General features: G+C 54.2%; 3 protein-coding genes across 4 annotated transcripts; 2 read left to right on the top strand and 1 right to left on the bottom strand.

The window, feature by feature from the left end:
• Positions 1-1,016: 1,016 nt before the first annotated feature.
• Positions 1,017-16,280, bottom strand: C23H6orf132 (chromosome 23 C6orf132 homolog). Of its 2 annotated transcripts, XM_051639000.1 has the most exons (5): positions 16,101-16,280; positions 12,072-12,187; positions 7,780-7,855; positions 4,616-7,469; positions 1,017-4,350 (listed from the first exon to the last, which is right to left on the bottom strand). In XM_051639000.1, exons 1-5 carry the CDS (start codon positions 16,243-16,245, stop codon positions 4,245-4,247), a joined length of 3,297 nt encoding a protein of 1,098 aa, XP_051494960.1. In that variant the 5' UTR covers positions 16,246-16,280; the 3' UTR covers positions 1,017-4,244. The 2 variants fall into 2 exon arrangements, with proteins under 2 accessions (XP_051494960.1, XP_051494961.1); XM_051639001.1 differs by lacking the exons at positions 12,072-12,187; positions 16,101-16,280 and adding an exon at positions 8,521-8,846.
• Positions 16,281-19,525: 3,245 nt separating this feature from the next.
• Positions 19,526-21,846, top strand: GUCA1ANB (GUCA1A neighbor). The gene is made up of 2 exons (XM_051639333.1): positions 19,526-19,643; positions 21,374-21,846. The coding sequence occupies exons 1-2, from the start codon at positions 19,526-19,528 to the stop codon at positions 21,844-21,846; spliced, it is 591 nt and encodes a 196-aa protein (XP_051495293.1).
• A 1,854-nt stretch (positions 21,847-23,700) lies between these two features.
• GUCA1A (guanylate cyclase activator 1A) lies at positions 23,701-27,573 on the top strand. Its single transcript, XM_051638917.1, has 4 exons — positions 23,701-24,088; positions 25,829-25,978; positions 26,471-26,561; positions 27,413-27,573. The coding sequence occupies exons 1-4, from the start codon at positions 23,891-23,893 to the stop codon at positions 27,571-27,573; spliced, it is 600 nt and encodes a 199-aa protein (XP_051494877.1). The 5' UTR covers positions 23,701-23,890.
• Positions 27,574-27,809: the final 236 nt, after the last annotated feature.

Below are 27,809 nucleotides of genomic sequence, written 5' to 3'. Positions count from 1 at the left end.
GGCGGGAGGTGAAGCTGGTCTGGTCAACAGGTTGATCCTGGTTTTACAAGTCAAGACTTGAGTGTGGCAGCACAGCAGAAAGCAAAGCTTCAGCATCGCAGCTCCTCGGGTGAAGCTTCACGTGGTGCCTCAGGAGGGCAGCAGCTGCCAGCCTGGCACTGGCAAGGCAGCATCCTGAAAGCAGATTTCTTTCAAGAGGTGCTGATTTATTTTAGTCACACTCTTACTTTTTTCGCCATCGTGAGAGAAGCACAGAAGACTGACAGTTTCTCCAGGAGCCCCTTGTGTGGTGGCTGCAGTGCTGGCAAGGCTGCAGCAGCCCTGGCAGAGCCACAGCAGCTCCTGTCTGTAGCCACCTGCAGAGCACGGGGGGCAGTGCCCAGGGCTGTGGGGACCACTCTGCACCCCTTCAGGTCTGGGGACACTTGATACATACTCTTGTGGCCAGAGCAAAGGCTTCAAGATACACGTTGCACACTTCCCTCCTGGAAAACCTGGCTCTGCAGCCAGTGCTGGATGAAAGAGGAGAATGCAAATCAGTGTAAGAATCAGAATAAGCCACTGTGAGGAACGAGCCTTTTATGCTGCTGCCTGCGTTGCTCACGCTGCGCTCTCGGTTTTAAGTACAAGGTTCTAGTTAGGACTTGCAAATAAGCATGCAAGTTTCATTACTGATGAAAAGCTCAAACCCAAGAACTATTTATAGCAGCAGCACAGGCTGAACTGCACAGGCTCCTTTGCAGCCTGCCCGACCTGCTGGCTGCCAGGGGTGTTTGTGCAGGGCCTGCCTGCCCAGCCTGTCCTGGATCTGGCTGCTGAACGGCCATGGGCTTTGTAGCAGCAACTGGTGAGTAGGAATTGGGCTGAGCCCTAGGTATGCTGAGATTCAGACTGCTGCCAAGGTCAGTTCCAGCTTAATTGCCCTGTCCTTTTAATCTTACATGCAAATATCTCAATCTGAAAGCAGGTGGACCACTTAAATACCAAATAAAGTCAGACCACACTTGACAAAGCAATATGTGCAGACATATTTAATGCAAGAAGGTGTTCAATGGCACTCATAAATAAGAGACTTTGTTCAACACTTTACACGTAAAGCTCCCAGTTATACTTACATTAGAAGGTACTTTTGAGGAAGAGGCAGCTGCAGGGGGTAATTACAGTTGTATCAAGACTGGAATGACCAAACTGCATCTGAGAGGGCTGAAGTGAGAATAACTCCATTGTCAGGCTGTCAGCACTAGGACTGGGCTACAAGGTAGGTTAGTTTACTCCATCACTACCTCTCCATTTCCTCCTCTTCTATTCTAAATGAGTCTACTGAAAAAGCTGGGGAGAAGGAGCATAAATGGAGTCAGAGCAGAGTTTATCTATGTACTGTCCCAACAGTTGCCTGAGCAAGGAAGGAGGAGCTCTCCCCAGCCCTGCAGCCAAGAGATCCTTGCCTTCCTTTATGGATTTAACTTTCTCCCCAAGTGCTTTGGCTGCCAGCAGCTCTGACAGTGGCTTCTTTGTAACACAAACAGTTCCCGGTGGCCTCAGCAGAAACCTCTGCTTGTTACTGAAATACTCGAGGTCTGCTCAATGCATTTGAAAGCAGCAGGGACAGCCCAAAGTGTCTGAAGAACAGAGCAGTTCCCCTGCTCAAGACATTCATACGAACCTGTTCTACAGCTGTGAGCAGAGTCCCACCTGATTTTGTTACAGCTTAGTCAACTATGCAGTCCCAGAATGGCTTTTGAATGAATAATGGCTACTTCATAAAACTGACATCATCATGCTACTAATACTTTATACAGACAGATCCATGTCTGCTAGAAACCAGAGCTCCACACTATATAACACCATGTTACAACTACATGTGAATGGGGGGGAACAGTAAATGTGAAATTCAAAGCAAGTGCCATCGTTGAAGTTTCACATTTTACTCTAAACAAAACAAAACAAAAATACCACCAAAAAACAATTCAACTCGTGTTGGGGATACACTGAAAGTTAAGGTAATTCTGGAGGAGGAAAAGTGCACACATGCCATTTCTGGGCAGCCAACCTTGAAGGCCAAAGTCTCCAAACAAGCCTTTAAATTTAAAACCGCTTTTGAGAACTAATTTGCAGTTAAAACTTATTATTTTGGAGGAAAAAAAAAAATCAGGAAAAAACACAACACCCAATTAAGCTGCAATATTATCAGAGGGGCTTATTTGTTTTGTTTCAAGTTCCACTGGTGAAACTTCATCCAGTACCAAGACATGACCCTGCAGCCACTCAAACAGCCTTCATCTCTAGAGACAAATAAGAATCCTCAAGATGCTCCTTGCATGGAGAAACTTCCCTGTTCTAAGGGAGGGGGGCTGTTCTACCCTGGCACACTGAGATACACAGACAATTACTCCACAGTCATTTTTCTCCATGAACTATTTTTTTAAACCAACACCCAGCTATTTAAAATGTTTTATTTCAATACTGGCTGGGGTGAGTGTGTCTGGAAATCTTCCAAGTCACTCTGACTTATTGGCACAAAAATGCCACTGGAATTAGCTCTTAGACCGATTATGTTATTCGTGTTTGAATTTTATTCACAGCAAAGCTCAGAATACTCAGCAGCTGCTGCAATATTTGGAACAGCTCTTCAGTTATTAGGTAAAGTTAGAAACAAAATAAACTAGAAAGTCAGCGACATGACATTAATATCACCTAAGTCTTTTGAAAGATCCACTGTGAAGGAAAATGTTACTGAATTTGTAGTTGGACTGTAGAGCAAAACCTGCTTACACCCCCACAGCCCTGCACTGCAGGACTGGCTGGAGTGGAACTAATGATTTTGTGTAGTACTGAAAATAGAAAGTGCTTTCCATGGAAGTAGACTAATGTCTAAAAGTGCTTTTAGTTTGTCAGTGACAAGAAAACATTCTCTACAAGTTTTTACACTTATTTTACAGGGATTTTCAGCAAGTTTACCTATGAGGAAGATACGTATTTCTTCTTTCAGGAAGCTGGCTTACTCAAAACTTTGGTCAGCAGTTGTGGGGCTGCACTGCTCCCCCTGAGGGACAAAACACCCTCCTGAAGGCTTCTTCTCCCTCCCACAGCCACCACTCTCTCCCTCAGAAGGCACTGGCAGGAGGGGGCCAGGCTGGAACACCTGCCCAGCACCCAGACAAGCACTGTGAAGCAGCAGGAGCTGAGGGATGTCACTGCAGACATTCCACACACCAGGAGCAGCAAATACTCTACAATCACACTGAAATCCAGCTTGTTAGCCCCCCACGTCAGACAATCCCAAGCCAAGTCTCAGTCTAACAGATTATAAGGGCTTTGTGGCTTAGCTTTTAGAGGTGGGGGTCATGTGGGTATGAAGTGGCAAGAGAGCCCTCACGGAAAGCACCACCTGCACAGCACCTGGGTGAGCTGCCAACACCCACCAGCTGATAAAGGAAAAGGATTGTTCAACTTCCTAAGCCCCCAGAGGGCTTCAGAGTCACCTTCCCAGGCCTCACAGCCTTCTTCCACGAGGAGTAAACGCCAACAGAACCTTTTACCATGAGCAAAAGGCACAGGAAAGCAAGACCCCACACTCCCAAAGCTGCTGCCCCCCACAAGCAGTCCCTGCAGGAGGGGCTCAGCCCCTGGCACAGACCTGCCCCCGGCTCAGCAGGACAGGCACTGAAAGCCAGGAGCTGGTTTTAAGGCATTGGCAGAACTGATTTGCTGAAGGCTGTGGAAGGAGGTGGGGACAGAAGAGGTTGGGATCTAGACATCCTGACTTCTATTCCTATCCCACTGGCCTCACATTCTTATCTCAATTTCCCTATGTTTAGCTATACACTGGCTGCCTTCCATCATGCACGACTCCTAGCTGGTTTCTCCCTGCTCCCAAGCATGTTGGATTTAAACCAGTTAAAGAAACAGACTGAGAACAATCTCTCCAGTGGATGCTCTTCAAAGAGAAGTAAGGACACTTTTTGGCTTTCTTAGAAGACTTAGCAGGCTGCAAACATAATACAGGAGAGGAAAAAGGAGATGGAAACCCATGTTTGCTCACGTAACAAGACAAGCAGCCAGTCCTCTGTAGTAACTACTCTCCGTGACAGTCTTTTGAGAAGAGTCCAAGTCCCAGGTTCACCCCGTGCCTTCTCAGGGTTGGGATTGTTCCTGGTGCCCGCAGAGAAGATGACAACCAATCCAGGCACCTGCTCACCCTGTCCCAGCTGGAGGAAGGCAGCAGAGCAGCCCTGTGGACAGGACTATCTGTGGCCACTCTGGTAGACATAGGAGATGGGCTGTCGTGCTCCAGGCCTGACCGTGAAGGTGTTGGTGTGTGCTCCATACTGTGAGCTGCTGTGGGCAGGTCTGGAAGGAAAACAGAGGGAGAGTCACTGAAAGATGAGGAAACTCTTTTTGAGTTTCTATTCAAAACAGTGGTTTGCCTCGTGCCTCCCTTCAGCAACGTGGCAAGGAGACGATGAGGGATGCCAGGGCTGTGGCTGGGGAGGAACCAGGGAGCAGCTGCAGCCCTGGGACTTCTCTGGGGCCAGCCCAGGACCCAGCCCTTCCCTCCTTCAAACCAAAGGGACACAGAGGATGGGGAGAGGGGTCAGCTGGTGGGGGTAGGTACCTGCTGGCTGCCACCGCGCTGGCAGGCGTGAAATCCCCGTTCTGCCCCTTGTACTTGGCGTCAGCCCCGGCGCTGCCGTAGGGCGCGGCTTTCCCCGCAGCATCCAGGGATGTCCGCCTGCCCTGCGAGCTGGCGGGGCCGTTCCTGTGGGCAGAGCCCAGGCGGCGGGGCCCCTCCCCGGCCGGGTTGCTGTACCCCCCAGAGCCGTAGGAAGAGAGGGTGCCCGTGCCCCGGGGGGCTGCGGCTGCCCGGGGGTAGGAGCTGTCGGGTTCCGAGACGTAGAGACGCTTCTTGATCAGCGGGCGGGGGTTGTGGCCGTGGCCGAGGTAACCGGAGGAGCTGCTGTAGTCTGGGAACTGGGGCGTCAAGTCGCTGTTCCTCCTGCTGGTCTCGGAGGGCAGCGGGGCCCGCGGCTCGTGGCCGCCCCCGTAGATGCGGCTGTAGCCCGACCACCGGTAGTAGCGCGGCTCCTCCGAGCCGCGGCTGCCGTCGGGGAAGCTGGGGCACTTGCGGTTCTCCTCCCGGCTTGGGAGAGGCCCCTCGGCTTCATCCGCCTCGTTGCTGAATTCGGGGGGCGGGGGGATGATCCCATAGTCCAGCGCCGTGTCCCCGCTCTCCTCCTCCTCCCCGGGCACCCCCGGGCCCGCCGGGCTGCGCGGGTTCGGCTGCCCGGGCTCGAGGAGGCCCCGCAGGAGGCTGGAGGCAGCGGGTGGCTGGTGCCCGGGGAGGCTCGGGGGCTGCCCCCCCGGCCCTGCCCGCCTGTCCCGGCCCTGCTCCGAGGAGCTGGAGAAGGACAGAGGTCCGCTCTGTCCCGGCACCGCTGGACCTGCCCCGGGCGGCCGGGGCACCACGGTGAAGGAGTAGGGCTTGGACTCGTGGCGGTAGAAGCTGGTGGTGGAGGTGGTGTCCGACGAGGCGCTCCCGAATTTCAGGGCTGGTTTTGCCCAGGGAGCAGCTCCTGCTTCGGCGCCGGGGCGGCCCCGCTGGGCGCGCTGCCGGGCGGCCAGGAGCAGCGCCATGGGCGAGCCCCGCTCCACCCGCTCGCCCGTCACCGGGTGGATCAGCAGCTCCTCCTGCCCCGGGGCACCGGGCGGGCTGCGGGCTGAGCCTGCGGGGCCGGGCTGCTCCGCCGAGCCCGAGGCACAGGGGCGTTCAGCCGAGCTGGCCCCAGCCCGGTGCACTTTGTACTGGAAGATGCCCGCGTTGGGCTGCGGTGCTGGGCTCTGCGCGGGAGAAACGGGGGTCGAGGGAATGGTGGGAGCGGGGGGCTGCTCCACTGCTCCCTGAGATGGGTCTGGGGGTCTCACGCTGCCGTCAAGGAACCCAGGAGCAGGGGTCAAGTTCTCCGTGGCCTTGCCAGCAGCTCGAGCAGGGTGGTCCTCGTGCCCTGTCTCATCCTTCACTGCAGCCGCTGGTGCTGGGAGTGGGGGGGGGGCTGGTTTTGGCAGCACCGAGTCAGCCGGGTCAGGGGCACTCTTCCTCACATGTGGGGTGCTGCTGCCATCCCCAGTGCCCAGCTTCTGGCTGCCAAGCCCCGAGGCAGGTCTCCCTTCTTTCTTCTGGGACAGAACAGCCTCCAGCTCGTTCCTGATTTTCATCACGCTGCGGGGCTGTGTGGCAGGGCTGCTGCCCGGAGCAGGGAGCGATGCGCTGGGAGAGCCCCCCGTGGTGCTGGGGGTGCTGCTGGGCACCTCTTTCTTCTCACTCTCCCCTCCTGTAGGTCCAGTGAGATGGAGCCCATTGAGGATGGGCTCACGGCTGCCAGCACGCTCGGTACCATTGTCTGTGGGCCGGGGAGCAGCCACAGGCTTCTCCGTGAGCCTCTCCTCCCTCCGTGGGGCACGCAGCAGGGCGGAGAGCTCGTGCTGCAGCCTGCTCAGGCTGCTGGTGTCCCTCCAGTCATCCTCACAGGTCGGGTAGTCCGGAGGGGGGAGGTCCAGGTCATTGGCAGAGACAATTTCGGATTTTGGAGGAGAGTCCTTCTCGGCTGTTTTTGGCTGAGGAGCCTTCTCTGACTCAGAGCCTGGCAGCTGGGACTGGTGGCCAGCAGGATGTGCCCCTTGGCCAAGCCCTGGGCACGGCTTGGGGCTCAGGGGTGGTGGGGCTGGCACAGCCGGCTTCACCACAGCCGGTCTCAGCGGGAAACTTCTCTGCTCAGCTTCTCTTCCTGTGTGAGCCTTGGCTGCAGGTCTTATGGTGAAGCAGGGTGGGAGGGGAGGCCGGGTGTGAGGCTGCCTGGGGAGGGGCTCCTGCTGGGCAGGTTGGCTCTCCTGCACAGGGATGGAGGAGGAGCGGGCTGGAGCTGGTGGGGGCACCTTGAAGGACCTGGGGAAGGTGAGGTGGGGCTCAGGGCAGTGCTTGGGCTGCAGGGTCTCCTTCGGGCTGGGGGCAGCTGGCACCCCAGCCCCAGCTGGGCAGAGCGGCCCCTCGGCATCTGCCTGCCTGGTGTTCAGCACAGTCTCAGATTTCCACTTGGAGATGCCGGTGGTGAAGGGTGACGGGGCCCGAGCGGGTGGCAAGGCCCCCGGGGGTGCTGGTGGAATGAAGTCTGGAGGAGCTGGTGTGCTGGGGGAGGACAGGGCAGAAACCGGAGGTGGTGGAGGTGCCATGGCAGGAGGCGGTGGCACCGGCTCGGGTGGAGGTGGCGGTGCTGGAGGCAGCATCTCGGGCGGTGGAGGGACCGACGAGGCTGGAGCCGGTGGCGCAGGTGCTGGGGCTGTTGGAGGGGGTGGCGGGGGTACCGATGGTGGTGGAGGGATGTCTTCATCCAGGTCATCCCCCTCAAGAGCCTGTGGGCGCAGGTCCCCCACCGAGCTGTACATCCGGTAGTTCCCATTGATCTGGGAGCTGGAGCCTGCAAGGAAGAGCCAGAGCACGATGGTGTGAGCACCTTCCCCAGCACCCCTGGCCAGCCACCCCTCCCAGCAAGCCACCTTGTTTTGCTCAGCAGCTGCCCCGGGCTTGCTGAACTGTGAGCAGCCACCGTGCCTCGCCCCTTACGAATGGGTTCATTTTCAATGACTTCAAAAATAATTAATAGCAGACTCGATTCTAGCATGAAACATCTGATGATCAGGCTGCTCCAGAGCTTGGTACACACACTCTTCCTTCCCCCAGGGCACAGCACTGCTGAGCACTTAGTGCTGTCAGAGAAGATCACTTACCAAGAGCTGCTTTTTCCTCAAAGTCTTCTGGCACTGATGGCGTTGGCACAGCCACCCCATGGGATTCCTGGGCATTCTGCAATAGTGGAGAAGATGGAGCTGTTAGTTTTACACCCAGGGTATCAGAGCAGAGTGCTGACAAGCAGATCCCAGCCTGTGTAGCTTCTGTGCCAACAGAAGCCTGGTGAGATCCATTGCTGCTTCCTGGACTGTAGCTGTAGCTGCTCTTGGCAGTGTTTAAGGGCAGGAGTGAGGTGAGCAAGGTTGCACAAGCCAAGGGTACAACTCCCTTAGCCATGTGAAAAGGGGCTGTAGAGAGGCACAGCTCTTTCACACCCAAGTTTAGGGCTCCCCAGCCCACCATCAGCAGCACTAGTTTCTTATAATTCACACACCAAGCACATTTAGTGTCTCCCACAGGTCCCGTGGGTGTTGCTCTCCAGCCAGCACTGCCAGCCCCTGGGCTGTCACGTACACACCACACTGAGGCCAGACTGACTTCCAGCTTTTTGGGAAACTGGCACCAGCATATCTGAACACTCAGGAAAACTGCTATTTCTGTGGTTTGTGTTTCATTCTCAATTAGTCCCTTCACATTCATGCTGAAAGCTCAGCAGTGCCTTCAGCTGGTGCAGGACTGTGCAATTGAGCAGCCTACACGTTAGTGAGGGTGCGTACAGCTCGGGCACTTTGGGTAATTACAGCCACCCACAGTGAGATATTCCGGGCTTGCTGACTCACCTGGAGGGCTGACCAGGGCTGGCACACCTGCCAGAGCAGGAAGCCTCTCCTTCCCTCGGTGACTCACTGCTGAGGTGGCTCTGCACAGGCCCTGCTGCTGGTGGAGCATGCACAACACACCCATGTCCAAAACACAACCTGATGCTGACTCAGGCTGTCAGCTCACACGTCAGTGACTGGGGCAGTGGACTGAGCTCCACATACCAGTGTTGGGAGAGACCCATAGCAAGGAAGTAACACTCTGTGAGCAGCAGAAGCTCACAGACCTATGGGCCAGTGGGCAGGACAAACCAGCCCATTCCCAGGCCCCCCCTGCTGCCCTCCTACATCCCCCCAGCAGCCGTTTGCATGTTCACAGCCCCTTGTGCAAAGGAAGCTTTATCCTCCCATCAGGCTGCACCTCCCAGTGCCTTGATTTGCTGCATACAAAAGCCTAGATAATGATTGAGCTCGTGCCCTTTGCCTTTCACTGGTATTATCACTATTTTTACAAGAGATTGCTACAGGATTCCAAAGTCTCCTTGATCAAAGGTCAAGCTGGATTTGTAGAGCCAGCCCCATCCAGGGCTCAGACAGCACAACATCACTGCAGCTGCCCTGGGCAGCAGGAGCACAGGAGCTGCAGGAGCAGAGCTGACTTTAACAGCAGCAGCCTGGGCTGCTTTGGAAGAGCCCTGGAATCCCTCTGCTTTTGACAAAATAGACAATATTGCCAAAATAGTCCATCACCCTGCAGATGACCAAAGATCCTCTATAAGCGCAAGGGAATGAGCCAGTTACTGGGGAGCCAGGAGAGAGTGAGTGGGAATTCACATTCCTGGGATTGCACAACTGACGAGACAACTTTGTGCTGATGGAGAAGACACAGTCTGCTAAGGTGTTAGGACAGACCTGCTAGTGGCAAAACACCAGGCTAGGTGAGGTCTCATCTGAGACCACTTCACTGGCCCCAAAGACACTGTATAAAGCAGAGGAAAGAACCTTAACTTCAGCTGTAAACCAGAGGGAAGACAAAGGCTAACAAGAGGCACATCAAGAGCTGATAATTAAATTGTCCAGAGCAATGAAATACCAAAAACCATATAGAAAAAACCCCCAGCAGTTCCCATTTGCTAAACAAATTCATCCCTGCCTGTCTGCAGAGCACACTGAGGAAACCTGCTCATTTACAGAGAAACAAAGATGTCTGAGCACTGAATTAACATACATCATATGTTTAGATAGGAGTGGAAGGGGAATGGCAGTTGGAAGAGATCTATGCAAAGCTGGAGGAAACAGTCCACCTTTCATAAACGAGTAGTAATTTTGGACATGTCATTTCAACTGGTCCTAAAAACCAGACAAGCCTGTTCTGCACCAAAATCGTCTGTGGCAGCTGCCAATGCTCAGCATCTCTCTGAAAAACCACCCAGCCTCGCATCATGAGCTGGCTTCTAAAATGGAAAGCACCACCCCTACACTGCCAGCCTCCAGAGATGACTGGGGAGATTGTTCCCCCCCGCAGAGCTTGCTCGGGGTGTGCCCAGCCCAGCAAACCTCCAGCTGGTTCAGCGCCGGGCGCTGCGCCAGGAACCAGCATTTCCAGTTCGTGGTACCTGCACCAGGTCTGTGTGTGCTGAGGATCCCATCGGGGGCAACTTTCACTGTAACCACCAGGAATCACTTCTCAGAGTGGGAACAGGGCTAGATATCCCCTGTCCCCAGAGAAGGGGAGCCTGCCTTCCCTCGGGGTCCCCAGTTCCCCCAGTCTCTCAGAGCCCACGTTTCCCACCCATTAAATGAGCTGGGTTTGATGCTGCCTGGTACAGAAGAACACACCACAATATACCTGCCTGGCATCCTGGGGGCTCAGGGAGGACAAGAATTTCTCCCCATATGAAGAGCTACCCCCAGACTCCTTGTTTTGAAGCAGAGCTAGGAAAGTTTGGTGGTTAACTCGAGGCATTTATTCCCCCAGGATGCCAAAGCTCTGCTCACACCTGCAGTGTGTGCATCCTCCAGGCTCCAGCTACCCAGGCAGCTGCTTCTCAGCCTCCCCCTGCCCTGGAGAGAGAGGGTGGGGGAAAGACAGGGTTGAGGTGGGAGCTGCAGAACAGCCCAGGGCAAATACATATGTGGCAGCAGAGGAGTCTGTGCTGAATCAAATAATAATCAAACCTAATAAAAATAATGCAAATAGCCAACGCAGACTGGTCCTTAAAAGATGCTGCTTATTCATTTCTTTAGTTAAACTTGTTACTCTTGGAAGAGAGGCGCAGTGAGAGGGACCTTCAGGAAAGCACCCTGGCTAGGGTGACAGCCCTCAGCACTTCTCCCAGGGACATCTCTTTGTTCCTCTATTACATGCACTTCCACTAGTAAAACATGCAAAAGCTCAAAAAAGGCCAGTTACACTCTAAAGACCTGGCAACATGGGGTTGCCAGCCATGGTTGTGCACCCAAGCCTGTGCTACCAGAAGAGTTTCTCAGGCACCAGTTACTCAACTGGGAGCCCAGGTGAGGTTCTTCACCTGCTGTGATCTTTCAGGAGGCACCACAGAGGACACAACCCTTCTGTAGAACCTGTGCAACCCCATAACTTCCTAATGATGCTCTCAGATATATAACATCCCTCTCCCTCCCCAGTTGTCCTCTACATGACACCAGCACAACCCCGTTGACTCCTAATTGCACCCAGGTGACAGCAGGCCAGTCCACTTGCTGCTGAAGGTGACAGCTGCTCTGAAGGATGAGGATGCAGGAGAAAAAACATTCCAAGCTCTCAGAGAAGATTTCCTTGTTAAGACCAAAGGCTTTCCAGTGTTTTACTGTTTTCACCAGCCTTCAGTGACCTGCACGCATCACTTCAGGTTAGCTACTGCCATCTCCAAAATACCTCTGAGCAATCACAGGCTTCACTGTTCTCCTGAGGGGTCAGACCCTTTCAGAGAGGAACTACCAGGGCAGGAGAGCCTGCTCAGCCACGGGGCCATGGAGTGTCAAAGCCAGCAACAAGCACGTGTGGCTTCTGCAGTCCCAGCTGGGACAAAGTCACCTCTGGGACCTGCTGCATCTGCCCCAGCACCCGGGGGCTGCTGGGCTGGGGGCAGAGCTGCAGGGAGCTTTTCCCTCACACAGAGATGGGAAACCCAGGCTCTGCACAGACACCTGCTGCCCCGCTGCTCCTTCCCCGCTCCGCGCAGGAGGCAGTTTTGCCTCTGCTCTCTCCAGCAAGGTGCCTGATCCCCAGGGAGATACTGCCAGCAGTGGTTAGATAAAGTGCAGAGCAAGGCAGATCCATCATCTACACGCTCAGCAACTTTTTTTTTAATTGAACATACAAGTCTGAGGATGCTGACGCCTCCCGCCCCAGCACCTCGCCTGGGTGTCCAACACAAGCCTTGAACTCGCATCACCTCCTAATCCCTCGTAACCAGCATCATTAGAGAGTGGTTTTGCTTTTCATTTATTCTCTTCCTTGGGGTAGAGGATGGGAGCAGCAGCCAGCCCAGCTGGTTCTGGGCACCAGTTACACGCGCTGCCCCAACGCGTCCCGGCCGCCGGGTACTCACCAGGGGCAGGAAAGTCAGCAGGGGCCGGACTCTGGGACGAGGCTTCAGTGTAGCTGTGCCAGAGTCTGTCACTGTCCCAAAGCGATTGTCACCGTAATACACTTCAATCACATCACCTGAGGGGGGGAGAAGACTGTTAGCAGCAGCACGGCCTTCAAGGCAGCAGGACAAGCACCACTGGTCACCATGGAACTGCAAAAATCACTGTGAAGGATTTGCTGTGTCAGCTCCTGGGAAGGGCAAAACCCACCGGATTCTGAGGAGTATCTGGGTGCTTTGCAGCAGAGTTAAAGATGGGAGGAGAAAGGTCCTGGGTGAATAGGACCCCCAGACAGGCACAGGGTGGGTCCTGTCACAACAGTGGGTCCCTGTCACTTATGCAGTGGAGAGGGACAGCAGAGGTGTCCCTGAGCCTGGGGCACAGTGGGACACAGTGATGGAAAGGACACCCAGGGGCTTCCCAGGGAGGTTTTTCCCCTCCCTGTGTTGCTGCCAGTGGCTGAGGGCAGCAGGAGGGAGGTGCCACTGTCACATGCCAGCCTGCCCCGTGGAGAAAGGCTCCAAAAGCCTTCCCACAAAATGCCCCCACCAGTGGAGGTGCCTGGCAGGAAGCAGCCACAGAGCCCTGGTGCTACACCAGGAGAAGCCATCAGGTGCTCCTGGTTCTCAGCCTGGTGCTTTTACCTTGAACCACACCTTTTGGGCCGGTTTATTTCTGACAGTGAATAAAGCTCATAAAATTAGTATAATTACGTTCTTTGTGTCTGATTAAGAGCATGAATTAACAAGCAGAAGCACTGAAGCATGTAAACCCCACCTTGGCTGGGAGGAGATACACAAATAATTTGTAGCCAAGGAGACCAACATTAAAGAAAAGAGGAGGGTTTGGGGCGGGAGGGGAAAAGTGAGCAACACTGCTGTGATCAGACACAAAGCTCTGCAGCAATGTTCCCACCTAACAGATTTTGATAGTGGTTTCAGGGAGAAAAAAAGCAGCAAACAACCCCACCCTCTGCCCCAAAACACAAACATCAAGAGGTAAATAGCTTCCCCTCCCCTAAAAAGTTTGGAAGGAGTCCTCAAACCCGACCCCACACTCAAGTGTGAAGCACAGAAACCGTTTCTGTCAAGCACCGTGCAGCAATTAAAAGCCCAGGAGCAGAAAGGTGAAGGTTGTGCAAGCTCAGGGGCTGGGCTGCATCTCTACCCTCCCAAAGCCGGGGGCAGATCTGGCAGCAGGACTGTTCCCCCGGGGCTGTGTCCTGCAGCCCCCACAAGCAACAGCCACTGCCACTGTCCCCACGACCCCCTGCCCATCCCTGCTCCCACACGGCCCCAGGCACAGCCCGAGCCCACCTCTGACTGCCAGGGCACGCAGCTGTGGTTGCCACCAAGTCTCTGCCCTCCTTGGGCAGGTGGAGATCAGGCAAGAAGCTCCCAAGGAACGAGAGCTCTAAACCAAGTTTAGTGACAAAAAAAAGAGAGCAAGCACTGGTGTTGAATTCCCTCAGAGGGAAAGCACTTGCGTGAACACCCGGAATGAAGAACCTGACCACGCCAAGGGCTGGGCAGGGGCTACCACAGCCTCTGCTGAAGTGATAGGTTTGGAGGCAGAAGAGTTCCATGTTACCTTGAGACATGCCACTGCCTCCAGTGGGCATGGAAGCTTTTCCTGTCTCCCACCCACTACACCACAAATTACCCTGGGACACTCCCAGGAGTACCCATTATCCTATCACTGTCCTTACGGTCAGTCAGGACTTCCTCTCCCTCATCCCAGGTTTCTCTCACTACAAGAGATTCTTTACAAAAAGGACATTTTCTTCAGCTTTAAAAATACTAACCAGCCTGTAGTTCAGTTAGTGTGGTCCTACTAGCAGTTTAACACTTCCCTGCCTGTGAAGAGCCCAAGTACAAAGGAGGAGCTGCTGGAGACCCAGAGGACAGCAGAGATACCAGCAGATGGTGATTATTTTTGCCTAACCCCTTGAATGATCCCCTATTTGGAGAGTAAGCAGCAAGAATTAAGGCCAATGCACCACGAACGTTTGGATTCAGACAGCTTTGTGGAGCAGTGATGGAGTAGTTCAGGGACTGGAAATGATGGGAGTTTTAAATTAAACAAGACATCAGGTAAACTCAGTGAGAAACTGGATTAAAGATCACAAGGTCTTTGATCCTAGATTACTAAGCATCGCTAACCCGAATGCATTTAATTAAAGTAAAATGAAGTGCTTGTAGTTGTGTTTTCATTGCTAGATAAACAGGACTTGCCTGCTAAGAGCCTGTCACCAGTAAGACCTGTGCTGTGCTGGAGTCGTTTCCTGGAAGGAGGGATCAGGAAACACTTCCAGAGGCTGTCAGAAGCAGCTGGCCCTGACTATGCTTTGGCCATTTTTTGACATTCAACCTGTCTTGGAGACATTTGTGTCCTCACAGTCGTGGGAAATAAAATAAGCAATTGGCAACACATGCAATGGAACTTCTTCCTACTTCGGAGTTGCATCACCTGGAGTAGGTGCAGCAGGTTTGGCTCTGGGGTATCCACAGGAGAGGGTGGCATCAGTCACTATATTCAGGAATCTCTGAGTCAGTGACATGCAAACCTACACCCATTCTACATTGCTTAACTTGTGTTTACTTTGTATGAAAAACTAAGGTGGGGATTAGCAGCAAGCAGAGAACTTCTTTTGGCAGCAGCAAGGGAATGAAGCTATGCAGTAAACAGTCAAGAAGCAGAGCCAGGGATGGGGCTTCACTGGGTGAGACCATGGCCCTGAGGAAGCCAAGGTGCAATAAAACCTGCCCCTTGGACTGCCCAGCAGCGAGCACAGCACCATTCCCCACAGCCAGCCCTCACCCCAGCACACGTTACACTGGGCATGGTCACTGGCTTTGTCTGCGTCACGCTACCCTAAACAAATTAAATCAGTTCTATAAATGCCAAGAGGATGCTAAGGGCTGATCCAACAGCTTTTATTTACGCTCAGATTCCAAGAACTCCTGGCTTTCCCCTTGCAAGCTGATCCACACAGGAGCTCCCCACACCTGAAAGGAATGCCTTTGGACTGCAATTGCAGCCACGGAAATCAGGCCTGTAATAAGCAGACACAGAGGCTTTTCTTTCTTTTTTTTTTTTTTTAAATCCAAACCACAACAGAGAGAAGCTCGAGTCGTGCTCAGATTTACGACAGTTAGAAAAAATCAGCAATTTTCCTTTTGTGTGTAAGAGTTGCATGGAACTCTGTCCCGTTTCCTCTCAGCTTCCCCAGCCCGCCCTGCACTGCAACAGCCGCCCCGACACTGCAACAGCCGCCCCGACACTGCAACAGCCGCCCCGACACTGCAACAGCCGCCCTGCAGTGGCTGCCACGGCCGCCCCTTCCCCACGCACAGCTCGGCAGGCAGCGCTGCCATTTTTTAAGCTTGAAAATGCTCATTGGACTCCTACAGCCACCAAACTTCATCCACAAACTCCTATCGTTTATCTTTTCTTTGTCTGCCTCCCACAGGAGCCTCCAGGGCACAGTATTGCAATTAAAACCACAGAGAAATACAAATAAATCCTGAGGAATATGCGACTCTCAACTCCCCCCCTCCCGCACACAGTCCTTCAAGAAACTGGTTTGCGAGTAAATAACCAAGACCTGGGAAGGAACAGATCAAACATGGCGTGGGAAAGAGCTCCTGGAAGCAACAGGACAGATTCTCAGCTAGTGACCAGCCCGCTTTAGCCAAGTTTAACTTCCCGGAGCAGGTTATGCCCCGCGGGAGCAGCGAGCGGGGCTGCGGAGCCTTCGCACCTTCCCCGGCGGCTCCGTCCCGGTCCCCGCTGCCCTCCCGCACGGACACAGCCCTGAGCTGCCCTGGGCTCCCCCGGCCCGACCCAGCGACCCCCGCAGCGCCCACCGAGGCGGTGAAACCGCCCCCGCCGAGCCCTGAGCCCGCCAGGACCGGCCCGTTCCCGGGCCCCGTGGCCGCGCTCAGAGCCCCCCCAGAGCTCCCCAGGGCGGGGGAACAGACACTGACCGGTGCCCCCCGCGCTGTCCGAGGTCACCTCCTGCGTGAAGATCCAGGGCGGGTTGGTGGCGAAGAGGGAGGTGGCGGCGGGGCTGGGCTGGCGCTTCCCGAAGAGGCGGCTGAAGGTGCCCTGCACCGAGTGGTGCTTCTTCATCCTGGCGGAGCCCGGCGCTGCCCGCCCGCTGCCAGCCCGGCATCCCCGCGCGGGGCCGGGGCCTCAGGGCTGCGGGGCGGGTCGGGCCCACCTGGCCCCACCTGCGGGGCGGCCCCGCCCTCCTCCCGCCGCGCCCCGCCAGCCCCGGGGCCGAGCAGCCGCTCCTCGGGGCGGGGATCATCCCGCTCCCCGGCCGGGCCGGCCCCGAGGGGTCCCCCGAACCGAGATCACGCCCCGGCCCGAGGGGCTTCTGTGGCCGCAGAGGGGCCGGGGGTCCCCGGGCTGTCAGAGCCCCCGGCGGCTGCGGCAGCGCCGGGTCCCCCCGGTCAGTCAGACCAGGTGTGCTCCAGGGCCCGCGGGCTGCAGCTGAGCATCGGGCTCCTCTTAAAAACACCGACCCAAGCCCGACCGTCAGTCTTTTCAAGTGGGTCGTACACCGAGCGTTTAGTTCTGAAGGTTTTGCTCTTTCTCTCTTTGCTGTGTCCGTTTCTTCCCCTGCAGCCCCACCCGGGCTGGGCTCCTGGCCCCAAACCGTCCTGCCGAGCCGTTTGTGTTGGGACCTGAAGGCCCTGCTGGAGATCTGCAGGTGTCCTGCAACACGAGGGAATGTCAGCCAGAGGCAGGGGAAGCTCAAGTGTAATCCCTTCCCTCTGCCCTGGGTGTGCTAGGAAGCAAATTAGCGCCGAATTTTTAGGAGGTATCTCACTAAGCAGCCAAGCTCCACGTGTATGACCCCACTGCAGATCCCTACTGGTGCTGGTGGGACCACGCACCACCAGAAACCTCTCCCTGTCCGATGGGACCTCTGTGTCACCAGGTTTTGGGATTCTTTTTGAATACAAAAGTTTAAAGACAGTGAGACGTGACCCTAAACAACGTCCTGATTCAGGTGCAGCAGCACTGCCAACAAGTTTCTGTGTCATGCAAGTAAAAACTGAGAGTTAATGAGTAACATTGGTTATTAATAAATGCTGGGATTTCTGGAGAAGTTTAAACCGAAAATAGCTGTCAAAACATTAACTCTGAAACACAGCTCCAGGGGAAGATCATCTTGTCTTATATCTATTTCGATTTTCACCACATTTTAAGAGTCAAAATGATACACGTTTCTTTTTTTTTTCAGTGACAAATATTCCTTCTTTAGTCACTTTGAAATTATGCTTCTCACAACCTTTGTCTTGCCACAAATAAACTACAAATTAAGGCAACACATTAAATCGCTCAGGAACAACAAAAAATGAGCACTGTGATGATATTTCAAAAGGAAAATAGTCATGGGATACACTGCCAGGCAGCAGTGAAAGAAAGGGAATGACCACGGACGGTGAACGGGGGAAGAAAGGAGAGTTAAGATGTGGTACCACCCGGATTCAATGACGTGGTTGTAGTTTAAGGGTGACAATCGTTTATGACAGTTTCCAGAGGCTGCAGCCGGGTCTGCAGACCCGCAGCTCCATCCAGCTGCTCCGGTGCCTTTTCCCGGCCGGGATCGGGGAGGTTCCCTGGGCAGCTCCCGAGATCCCTCTCTCAGGAGCAGCGGGTGATGCCGGGGGCTCCGCGCCGTGCACGAGGCTGCAATTAGTGGGACTCGCAGCCTTTGGGACAGTTAACTGCTGTGGGGGTGAGACAGGGACAGGGACAACCCTGCAAATCCTGCGGAGATCTGCAGGAACGTGACTCCTGCCCCTGCGCAGGGAGCACGGCACAGGGACGTGCAGGCTGTGCCACCGCAGGAGGTCGGGGCACTGACAGAATGGAAACTGGGAAGCAACATTCCTCCCGAGAGCTCGGGGCTGGAGCAGCTCTGTGCAGGGACCCATCTGGCTGAGCCCCAGATATTGGAAGAAAATTCCCTGGCACCTCTCAAAAGCAGAAGCCAGATGAAATGAAGGACACACATCTGGGAAGACACAGGATCTTGGCAAGACAGTCACGGCACACGTGGTCACTGACATTCAAAGTGAACTGGATACAGAGAGACAAAGTCAAGGGAAAGGAGAAGAGGAACTATCTTAAGAGAAGCCAATAAAACCCCATGGAATGAGAAAGCCTGGGCTCCTCGTCCCACAAGAGTTTGTTACACCAAAGAGACTTCAAAGGGGCCACAGGGCTGCAATGATGCTCTGTGGGAAGAGGGGAGTGTGATTCAGGTCCCTGGGACTGCTCCCGAGGTGTTCTTCTGCCCCAGGGGCAGGGGGGGACCCAAGCAGCACCTGTGAGCTCTGGGGGTGGTGAGCTGTACCCATGCCACCCCACCAGCCATGGCTTTGCCTCACCCTGGGTGGTGAGTGTGGGAAAACAGTCCTCACAATATGAAGGGATGAGTGTTTTGAGGTGAATTTATTACCCCAGTGAACACAAGCTGCTAGACAAGTCTGCGAGAGCTGATGTGCACACTCCCCTCTATTTGTTTCAGGTGGAAAATATTTGTTCTTTACCTTCCATCTTTCAGCAGAGCATGGACCTCCTGTCAGAAGACCACAAAAAGCTCAGGATGAGCAGGAGGAGCAGGCCAGGTATGGATCTGGGTTGGCTGACTTCTGCAAAGGGCAAACCCAAAAGGCACAGAGAAGATGCCCAGTTTGGTGGCATGACTGTGTTTGTAAGGGGGGACAAGTGCCACTTGCTGTGATCCCCTGAGTGACAGAGGCCACACGGCCAAAGGGACAGGTGGGCTGGGCTGGGCACAAAGCACAGGAGAGCACCTGGAAGATCACCAGCAGATTTTATGGCTTAGAAACAGCCGTGCGAGCAGTGCTCTGATGTAACACACCACAGTGTGGGGCTGCCTTTGATCCCAGGGTGGGTAAACACTCCAGAACAATCTGCCTTTGCCTGGGCACGAGGAGCTGCACCCTGCAGATGCAGATCTTCACCTGCCACACTCACAGGTGTGCAAAGTGCTTGTGCAGCAGCAGCTCCTCGGCCAGACCCGAGGGAGGGAGGCAGGGACAGGAGAAACTGTGTGTGGCTGCAGAACAGCAAACTACACCCACAGAGAGAGGAACAGCTCTTGTCTATAGGGAGCAGTGGGACCAGGTGGCCAAGGTCACATTGTGGTGGGGGTGGCAGGGCTGGCAGAGCAGCCCAGGGTGTTCTGGGATGAGCAGCAGTGGTGGCTCCGTTCGGGGTGTGACTCTTCCCCTGCCCCTTCAGCCCAGCACCCTCCGAATCTCCATGGCTCAACCCCTGCCCTGCTCTGCACCCTTTGCCCAGGGAACCCTGGCCAGCCTGGGCACCCCCGTGGCAGCCACCACCTGGTAACCTCCCGGTGGTCACAATGGCCCCGAGTGGCCCTGGTGGCCGTGACAGCTGGTCCTGCCCCCGGCAGCACCGTCTCCAGCCCGGGCCCCAGCGGCCCCGCCTGCCCGGGTCCCTGCGGGAAGATGACCTCGCAGGTGGGAGCCCCAGGCTGATGGTTTGGCAGGAAGGATTTCTGCTCCCTGTGTCCTCTTCCTGTGGGGGGCTGTGGGGGGCTGGCAAGCCCTGGGGGTGGCTGGAACAACAGGGTCTCGGTGGTGTCGGGGTGATGCAACATCTCCCCCCTGCTGTGCAAGCCAGTCTGGCTGCCCTGCCAGCTGGGGTGGCTCCCTGGGTATGAGTGAGGAGCTGCAGGAGTGGGGACCCTGCTGCAGGGAGAGGGGTGGCAGTGGCAGAGGGGCAGGATGGGCAGAGCTCTGGCAGCCAGGCAGGGATCCACCAGCTGGGCAGGGCAATGCTTCATCTGGGTGGGCATCTGAACCCTTTGTACTTCTTGATCACTGAAGTCAGTCATCTCTCTGTGACCCTACCTGTGAGGTTCTTCCTGGAGGTCCTTCTTCTTTGAGAGGGATTAGGGATCTCTAAACCTGTGACTGGACGCAAAGGGATTACAGGAGACTCTTAATTCAAGCCCAGAGCTCTGGCAGTGCCATAAATAGCTCTGTGGACATTGAGCTGATGCTTTTCCTCAAAGACAGTGCCCATGCAAGCAGGTGCACTCACTTGGGCAGGAAGGATCTTTCTGCCAAGCTTCAGGTTCCCTAGAGAATAAGCAGGAACCCCCAGTGCACATGAACCCCATGGCAAGGACAGAGCCCAGAGCTCAGCACTCCTTGGCACCACGTCCTGCCTGTCACTGGAGATGTCTGTCAGCCCTGTGCAAGGCTTGCACATCTCAGAAGTATCTACGTGACTTAGCAATTGGGTTTCCAAAGCATCTCCAGCCCCACCTCCCCCCCTGCAGTGCTTCCATGGGGTGTCTGCTCCCCGCAGCTGCAGCAGAGCATCCACGTGCACACTTGTCTCTACCTTCCAAAGCCAGACAGGTCATGAGCATGTATGTGGATATAACCATTTCTGAGCAAATCTGAGTTTGTTCAGGGCAGGGATTCACAAACCACCCGGAAATGGCCGTTGTGGTACAAAATCTGCTCTTCAGGAGCATTATTTTATCCCCTGTAGAAATAAAACAGACTGACATTTCCTGGTGAGCAACATCTGAAATCACCCTTGTCCTGAGCTCCAGTGATGGAGCCTTTCAGGCGTCTGGCAGGTGGCTGTGCTAGGGAAGCCAGGTACTAAAAATGATGGCTGAACTCGTGGGGATCTGGAAATTTCCCTCAAAGGCTTCAGGGAGATTTCCAAATAATTTTTGGGTGTCCCCCCCTAATAGGTTTAAGAGCCAGTCTTCAAAGAGAGCTACAGGCAACAGAAATAGAGCAACAAATAAACCAGGGCACCATGGGAACTAGGAAACCTCCTTACAAGGCTAAAAATAAAGCAAAGTCTTTATTTAGGACACACGGGAGTAAATCGGATAATTGCTGGGGAAGAGTTTCCATCAGCACAGAAGTGTCGTGAATGAAAACAAGATAACTGAGTCATGGCTAAGTAACAGCAGCAGAAACATTTTCCCAGTCAAGCACAGCCCTGGAGCAGCCAGGGGTGACAGGCCAGCCCCAGGGGTGTCTCAGGGCACACATCCCCCTCCTCCTCTGCCAAGGGTTGGTGCAAACCCGCAGCCCAAACGGGCTGCTTCTGCGTCCCGTGGCCCCAGGCCCACAGGTGGTGGCACTGACTTCATTCCAGGACTGACCAGGAGACTCAAGCTCTCCTGGTTTAACTTGTTGCTTTTTTTGGTCACCAGTTCGCTCTTCTATTGGGGCTTTAAGCACTGAGGAGGGGACAATTGCAATGCATTTGTCTGGCTCTTTTGGTCCACAGGTGACTGAAACACCAGGACCCCCTGGCAAGGACAACAAGGGACCAAAGGGAATGGAGAAGACCAAGGCCACGCAGGAGGTCATTCCCACCCTGCTGGGTCCAAAGAGCCAGCAGTCTCCAGCACGACACCAGTCAGAGGAAATGCACTTTGTTCCTTTTCTTGCCCATTGTCAGGGCTGCCCACCTGACTCCCTCAGGTTTCTCTTCTACAACCGCAGTTTCTCCAACTCGTACAACCCCTTCTACACGGCGCAGAAGCCAACCTGCGGGTACCGCTACCACCGCAGCACCGACCACACCAGGAAGGTGATGGATGTCCCCAGTGCCAACATTGTGAAATGGAGACCCCTTCGGGGCCCCAGGTTGGAGCCAAGAGCAAACAAACCCAAGCAATGAGAACAGTGGCTGAATAAAGCCCAAGCAGTGAAAGCAGTGATTGGAGTGACTTTCCCTTGAACGCCTGAGCTCTAGCAGGGAGCACGTGAGGGGTGGGGAGGCCACGGAGCTGCTCCCCAGAAAAACATGCCATGAGGATTTTGCTCTAAAAACCTCGTCAGACTTGTCCTGTCATTTATTGCCAGCTGGCTACAGGGTGGCACTGGGTGTCAGCAGCACACGGGGCTGCAGGAGCAGCCACCCCCACCAGGCTCCTCCACACAACAAGCTGCAGAACCTGGGCAGGTCTTGCCAGCTTCTTCGGCAGAGCAGAAACTCTGCTCCTTCTTTGGAAGGACATCTTCTTTCATCAGGCTTTCCTAGACACAGAGTGTTGTTCTTAGTGAATGGAAAAGCAGGCTTCATTTGTGGCACTTAGACCTGAGAGAGTATTTGGAGATGAAATTCATCTGTCACGTCCCTGCAGCTCTTCCCCAGGAGGCAGCACAAAACTGTTCACCTGTGCATTGCCTGCCCTGCAGAACTGGATGCACCATTAGCAAATACTGCTTGAACCAGTTGGTGAGTGTGTATCTACGTTTAATAGACAAGCCTTCTGCTATTACTGAATGCCCAATAGTGTAATCCCCTCTACTTCAGGAGGGACAATCCCAGCTGATCCCAGGGGGACCAGAGCCCAGGGCACCCACTGAAAGCTCACCTTGCTCACAACTTGTGTGCACATTGGTGAAAAGTGTCTGCTGCTGCAGACAGTACAGGTTTAGCACATCCAATTAGTGTCCCTCAGTCTAATTCCTTCTCTGTAACTCTTATGACTATTTCCTGCCACCTGCTTTAGCAGTTATTCCTAATTTACTTCAGTGCAGAAGCAATACCAAGATCCACCACACATGAAAGCTGGGCTCTTTGTCTTGAAGTTCTCAGATACACAACCCCAAGCGTTGCAGGACAGACTCTGTGCATAGAGATCCAGCAGTCACACATATTTCATCCCCATGCTGCTTTCTGATGATATGCTCTTTTATCTCCCCGTTTTTCTCTGAACCCCCTGTCAGACTAAAAACAACATCAGTTTCAGTCATATTTATATGAGAATTTTCCATGGTAATTCATCATAAATGAAAATCAAACATCACTGGCATTAGCCAGGTCCTGGCAGTGCAGTGGCTGGGACACACTCCTGGGTTGAGCCACATGTGGAAAACTGGGGATGCTCAACTGGCAGGACCAGAGAAACAAAACTAGGGAGGGGACCCAGCAGTCAGGTGAAGAGGGACCTTCCCTGGGGTCATCATAGCCCCTGGCATCTGCTTTTAAAGCACTTACAGCTTTAACATTCAAACCAATTATGTTTCTATATTTGTCTCAGAACACCAAATTCACCCTCATTTAGCACCTCTTCGTGGGGGTTAATGGTGCTTCCCTCTCCCTGAATCCCAGGCTCTGACAGCCCCCTTGGGGACCCTCCAGCCAGAGCGGGGCTGAGGGAGACCAAAAAGACAGGAACAGCACAGACACTTCCAAATGCTTTTCTCTCTTTCTTCTTCCCCTGATTTTGGTGCAAAGTTATTGCTCATGTGACCCCACACAAAATCATAAATGAAGTGGATTAGGAGATTACAGCATCATGGAGAACATTCCACCCTGGTAATCTCCTGCTGGGCCTGTAATCTGCAAGACTTTTCCATTTTACCTTCTTTCTATTTTAACCCTGAACTCTTAATGCCTGGCTGAAACCCATCACCCCCCTGAGCCTCATTGGCCAGGGAGGGATTTGCTGGGTACTTAAATGTCACCCTCTTGTCTGAAGAGGGTTTTGTGCTTTTGAGTTTCCCTGGAGAGAAGTGTCTTCAGCATCCACCAGCGCCAAGACTGCAACGGGACAGCTCAGGCACAAGGCACCTTGTTTTTTCCCACTTCTGTGATTCCTGCAGTGCTGAGGACATTTGGACTTTAAAGGTGAGAAGCAGAACTGAGAAGGAAGCCCTCAGATTTCAGAGAACATCCATTTTTGGCTGCACGGGGACCAGCACTTGGAGTGGAGATGGGGAACATGGACGGGAAAAGCGTGGAGGAGCTGAGCACCACCGAGTGCCACCAGTGGTATAAGAAGTTCATGACAGAGTGTCCTTCTGGCCAGCTCACCCTGTATGAGTTCAAACAGTTTTTTGGCTTGAGAAACCTGAGTCCAGCAGCAAACAGCTACGTTGAGCAAATGTTTGAGACATTTGACTTTAATAAGGTAAATATTGTCCTTTGTTCTCAGCCTGGGCAGGGATGGGCTGTGCTCTGCTCCCTGCCTGGAGCTCCCGTGGTCTGTTGGGGTGTATGGAAATCCAGGGGTGTCTAAGGACATGGGGTCTGATCTCTTCGGCTACAGAAATTGTAGAATCAGTTATGTAAGGTGAAAAATGTCAGCCAAAACTCTCCACCTGCTGACTGTTCTGGGAGAACAGAGTCTTCTCCCAGACTTGATATTTCCCTTTCAGTTTTAAGTTATTGAAATTGAGGGATTTTATCTGCTAGTCTGTGATCTCTTGAAAACAAAGTGCCCTTTAATCCTTAAATAACAAATGTTGTGACAGGAGGGAAGGAGTGAGTGGTGTGAGAAGAAGTGCTGCACTCATGCAGAAACAGGGAGTTCCCGAGCCCTGCAGCCTGGCACGGGCTGGGCTTTACAGAAGAGATCAGGGCTGGTTTCCTATTAAGTTACCAGTGGATTAGAGTTTCATTGCTTTTATTACCTGTGCTCAGTCCCATATGATAAGAAGCCTGGGCTTTTGGTTCCCCAGGCAGAGGTTTTGCACCTCGGGCTGTGGTTGTGCCAGACCCTGGTGTGTTCCCAGCTCGGGAGCCTTGTCAGGGAAACGGGTGATGTGTCTCCAAGGGGAAACAGCACCCTGCTTTACTTGCCAATGATCTGAAATTGCACCTTGTGAGATGAGGGATATATTTTATGGCAACCCAAGGGGTTTAGTGGGCTTAATCCCACTGAAAATAGTACAATGTAGGCGTTAAATCCGGCTGGTGCTGTTTGTGCCTTTGCCTTGCTCACTGCCCTGTGTTTGAAAGCCTGCCTGGAAAGGGAACTGATGCACAGGAAATCCTGCTGGGAATGGGGCTCAGTAGCTATTTATACCTAACCTGGCTCCTGCAGCAGTGGGATAAAGCAGATGATCTCCTCTTGAACTGGCCCCATGTTGTGGGGGTTTTTTTCATTGACGAGTCCTGGCTTATTCTCTAGGGGAGAGTTTCCTTCAAAGTGCTCTGTTATCTCAGTGGCTTGTGCCACCAACAGGCCCCTTGTGGGCACCAGGCATTTCACCAGGTATTTCACCAGGTGTCCTGGGAGCTGTGAATGCCACTGGGCAGTGCCTGGAGGCAGCTGGTGGCAGGGGAGCTCACCCCAGCACAGCTTTGCACGGGCTGGGGACCAGGCTGTGGGCTCAGCTGAAGGTCTCTGACGCTGCAGCAGGAGCCGCTGGTGGGCAAACACCTTGGGGGAAAGTCAAAGATAAAACTGTTTGTGCTTTTGCCATGACCCAGTGTGAGGCAGATAGGCAAAAGGCACAGGGACAGAGCAGCACCTTCCCAGCCCATGAAGGCAGCAACGTGCTGGGTAGTTCCTGGGTTTGTTTCTCTCCTGGAGCTTTGCACACAGGACCCCCTGCAGCAGCAGAGAGCTGCAGGTGTGTGCAGACAGGATAGCGGCAGGTAATCCCTCGAGTTCATCTCCATAAGCCTGTTCCTCTCTGACCTCTGAATTACCACTGCTTTGCATAAGGAGATTCCTGCAGTGCAGGTCAGCTTTGGAGGCTCTGCCAGTCCCCAGGCCAGGTACACACCAAGCTGTTATCAGCACACAGAGGCTCTGCAGAGATCAGAGTCTTCCAGTGGTGACTTCCAGCAGAGACCAGGACAATCCCTTGCTGCCTGACTCTTTGCTTGTAATCTCACCTAGCTTCTGACCTTCTGCTTTTAGGATGGCTACATGGATTTTATGGAGTATGTGGCAGCTCTGAGTCTGGTCCTGAAAGGGAAGGTGGATCAGAAGCTGAAATGGTATTTCAAGCTCTACGATGTGGATGGGAACGGCTGCATTGACCGGGGAGAGCTGCTGAACATCATCAAAGTGAGTGGGCTCAGCTCCTCCCTGCCCTTTGCAGCCCATGGCTGTTAACACAGGCAGACAGAAAGGCTGGAACAGGAGTTTTCCAGCCAGAAAGACAACTCTCTGCCAAATGAGCAGACACTGGCCAAACCTGCTGCTTGCCCTCTGCCAGCCCTCCCACCAGACTGGCCCGGCCACCCCGCTCGTCCCCTGGCACCTGCGTGCTCCAACAAGCAGCAACCCCTCATCTTCTCATTGCAGGTTGTTTAACCACATCCTCTGAAACCCAGCTGAGATAAATGCTTGAATGTAGTCTAAGGATTTTCAGAGGTGAATGGCTCCTGGCTTATCCCAGTATGGCCACTTAATCTTTTAATACACCGATTGCTTTTTAAAGGGAAATTAATCTCCAGTTTTTTAGGAAACTTGTACAGGTTTATCCACTTGTACAGGTGGATACACAGATCTGCACCACACTCAGTAATTGTCCTCTGTGTCCTGCTCTCCCTCCAGGCTATCCGAGCTATCAACCGGTGCCAGGAGACGGTGACTGCTGAGGAGTTCACAAACATGGTGTTTGACAAAATCGACATAAACGGAGATGGTGAGGAGCCTCCTTAGGCAATGGCTAACACAGCATCACAGGATCTTAGGGGTTGGAAGGGACCTCTAAAAATCATCCAGTCCAGCCCCCCTGCCAGAGCAGGGTCACCCAGAGCACATCACACAGGAACGTGTCCAGGCAGGTGTGAATGTCTCCAGAGAAGGAGACTCCACAGCCTCTCTGGGCAGCCTGTCCCAGGGCTCTGTCACTCTCACAGGAAAGAAGTTTTTCTGATGTTTACGTGGAATCTCCCATGTTCCAGTTTGCACCCATTGCCCCTTGTCCTATCACTGGACATCACTGAACAAAGCCTGGCTCTGTCCTCCTGACACTCACCCTTAACATATTTGTAAACATGGATGAGGTTGCCCCTCAGTCTCCTCTTCTCCAAGCTCAGGAGACCCAGCTCTCTCAGCCTTTCCTCATCAGGGAGATGTTCCACTCCCTTCATCATCTTTGTGGCTCTGCCCTGGACTCTTTCCCTGTCCTTCTTGAACTGAGGGGCCCACCCAGAGCTCCCACCTTCCTCTCAGTCCAGTCTGCCAGAGCAATTCCAGGCCCTGGGTTTCCCAGAGCACCAAGACATGGGGAGAGATGGCAGAGAGCAGCTCTCTGGGAAGGTTTAGCTCCCTGTCCCCTCTGTTGGACACTGCAAACTGCCCCTTGTCACACTGCAGTGTGGGGATCTAGGTGGGGTTTAGCTGTGATGGGGTTTGGGGTGGGTGACACACAGAACCAGGAGGGCCCTGTTTTAGTCTGTGCAGCTCCTGGGGGGCTGCTCCGGGGCCGTGGCCAGGGGCAGGAGGAAGGCTGCAGGATTTAACAGGCCTTTTCTGAACGTGCCCTTGCAGGTGAGCTCTCCTTGGAAGAGTTCATGGATGGTGTGCAAAAGGATCAGGAGCTGCTCGAGATCCTCACCCGTAGCCTGGACCTGACACACATCGTCCAGCTGATCCAGAACGACGGGAAGAGAGGGAACGAGGGGGAGCAGGGAGTGGAGGCTGCCCAGTAGGTTCCCCAGCACCTCCCCTCGGGCTCTGCAGCTCCCCCCTCGCATCACTACAAGGAAACGCGGTGGTGAGAGCTGCTGAGCTGTCCCAGCGCCACCAGCCACAGACCATCCCACGAGGACAAGGACCGGGAGCCGCTCCGGAGGCCCTGCTCCCCTGGCAGGCAGTGCCGGGAGGGCAGGCACTGCCCTGGCCCTGCCCCGCAGCCGCCAGAGGGAAGGAAGGAGCTGCCACCAGG

Source organism: Apus apus, chromosome 23 (assembly GCF_020740795.1).
Source record: "Apus apus isolate bApuApu2 chromosome 23, bApuApu2.pri.cur, whole genome shotgun sequence".
NCBI lineage: Eukaryota > Metazoa > Chordata > Aves > Apodiformes > Apodidae > Apus > Apus apus.
This window is presented reverse-complemented; position numbering and strand designations above follow the sequence as displayed.

Coding starts and splice junctions, on each gene's coding strand:
- C23H6orf132 (XM_051639000.1), bottom strand. CDS start 16,245: ATGAAGAAGCACCACTCGGTGCAGGGCACCTTCAGCCGCCTCTTCGGG. Junction 7,470..7,779: donor TGAGGAAAAAGCAGCTCTTG/GTAAGTGATCTT, acceptor TCTTCCTTGCAG/GCTCCAGCTCCCAGATCAAT. Junction 4,351..4,615: donor AGCGCGGTGGCAGCCAGCAG/GTACCTACCCCC, acceptor TTTTCCTTCCAG/ACCTGCCCACAGCAGCTCAC.
- GUCA1ANB (XM_051639333.1), top strand. CDS start 19,526: ATGGCCCCGAGTGGCCCTGGTGGCCGTGACAGCTGGTCCTGCCCCCGG. Junction 19,644..21,373: donor GCGGGAAGATGACCTCGCAG/GTGGGAGCCCCA, acceptor TTTGGTCACCAG/TTCGCTCTTCTATTGGGGCT.
- GUCA1A (XM_051638917.1), top strand. CDS start 23,891: ATGGGGAACATGGACGGGAAAAGCGTGGAGGAGCTGAGCACCACCGAG. Junction 24,089..25,828: donor AGACATTTGACTTTAATAAG/GTAAATATTGTC, acceptor TTCTGCTTTTAG/GATGGCTACATGGATTTTAT. Junction 25,979..26,470: donor AGCTGCTGAACATCATCAAA/GTGAGTGGGCTC, acceptor CTCTCCCTCCAG/GCTATCCGAGCTATCAACCG.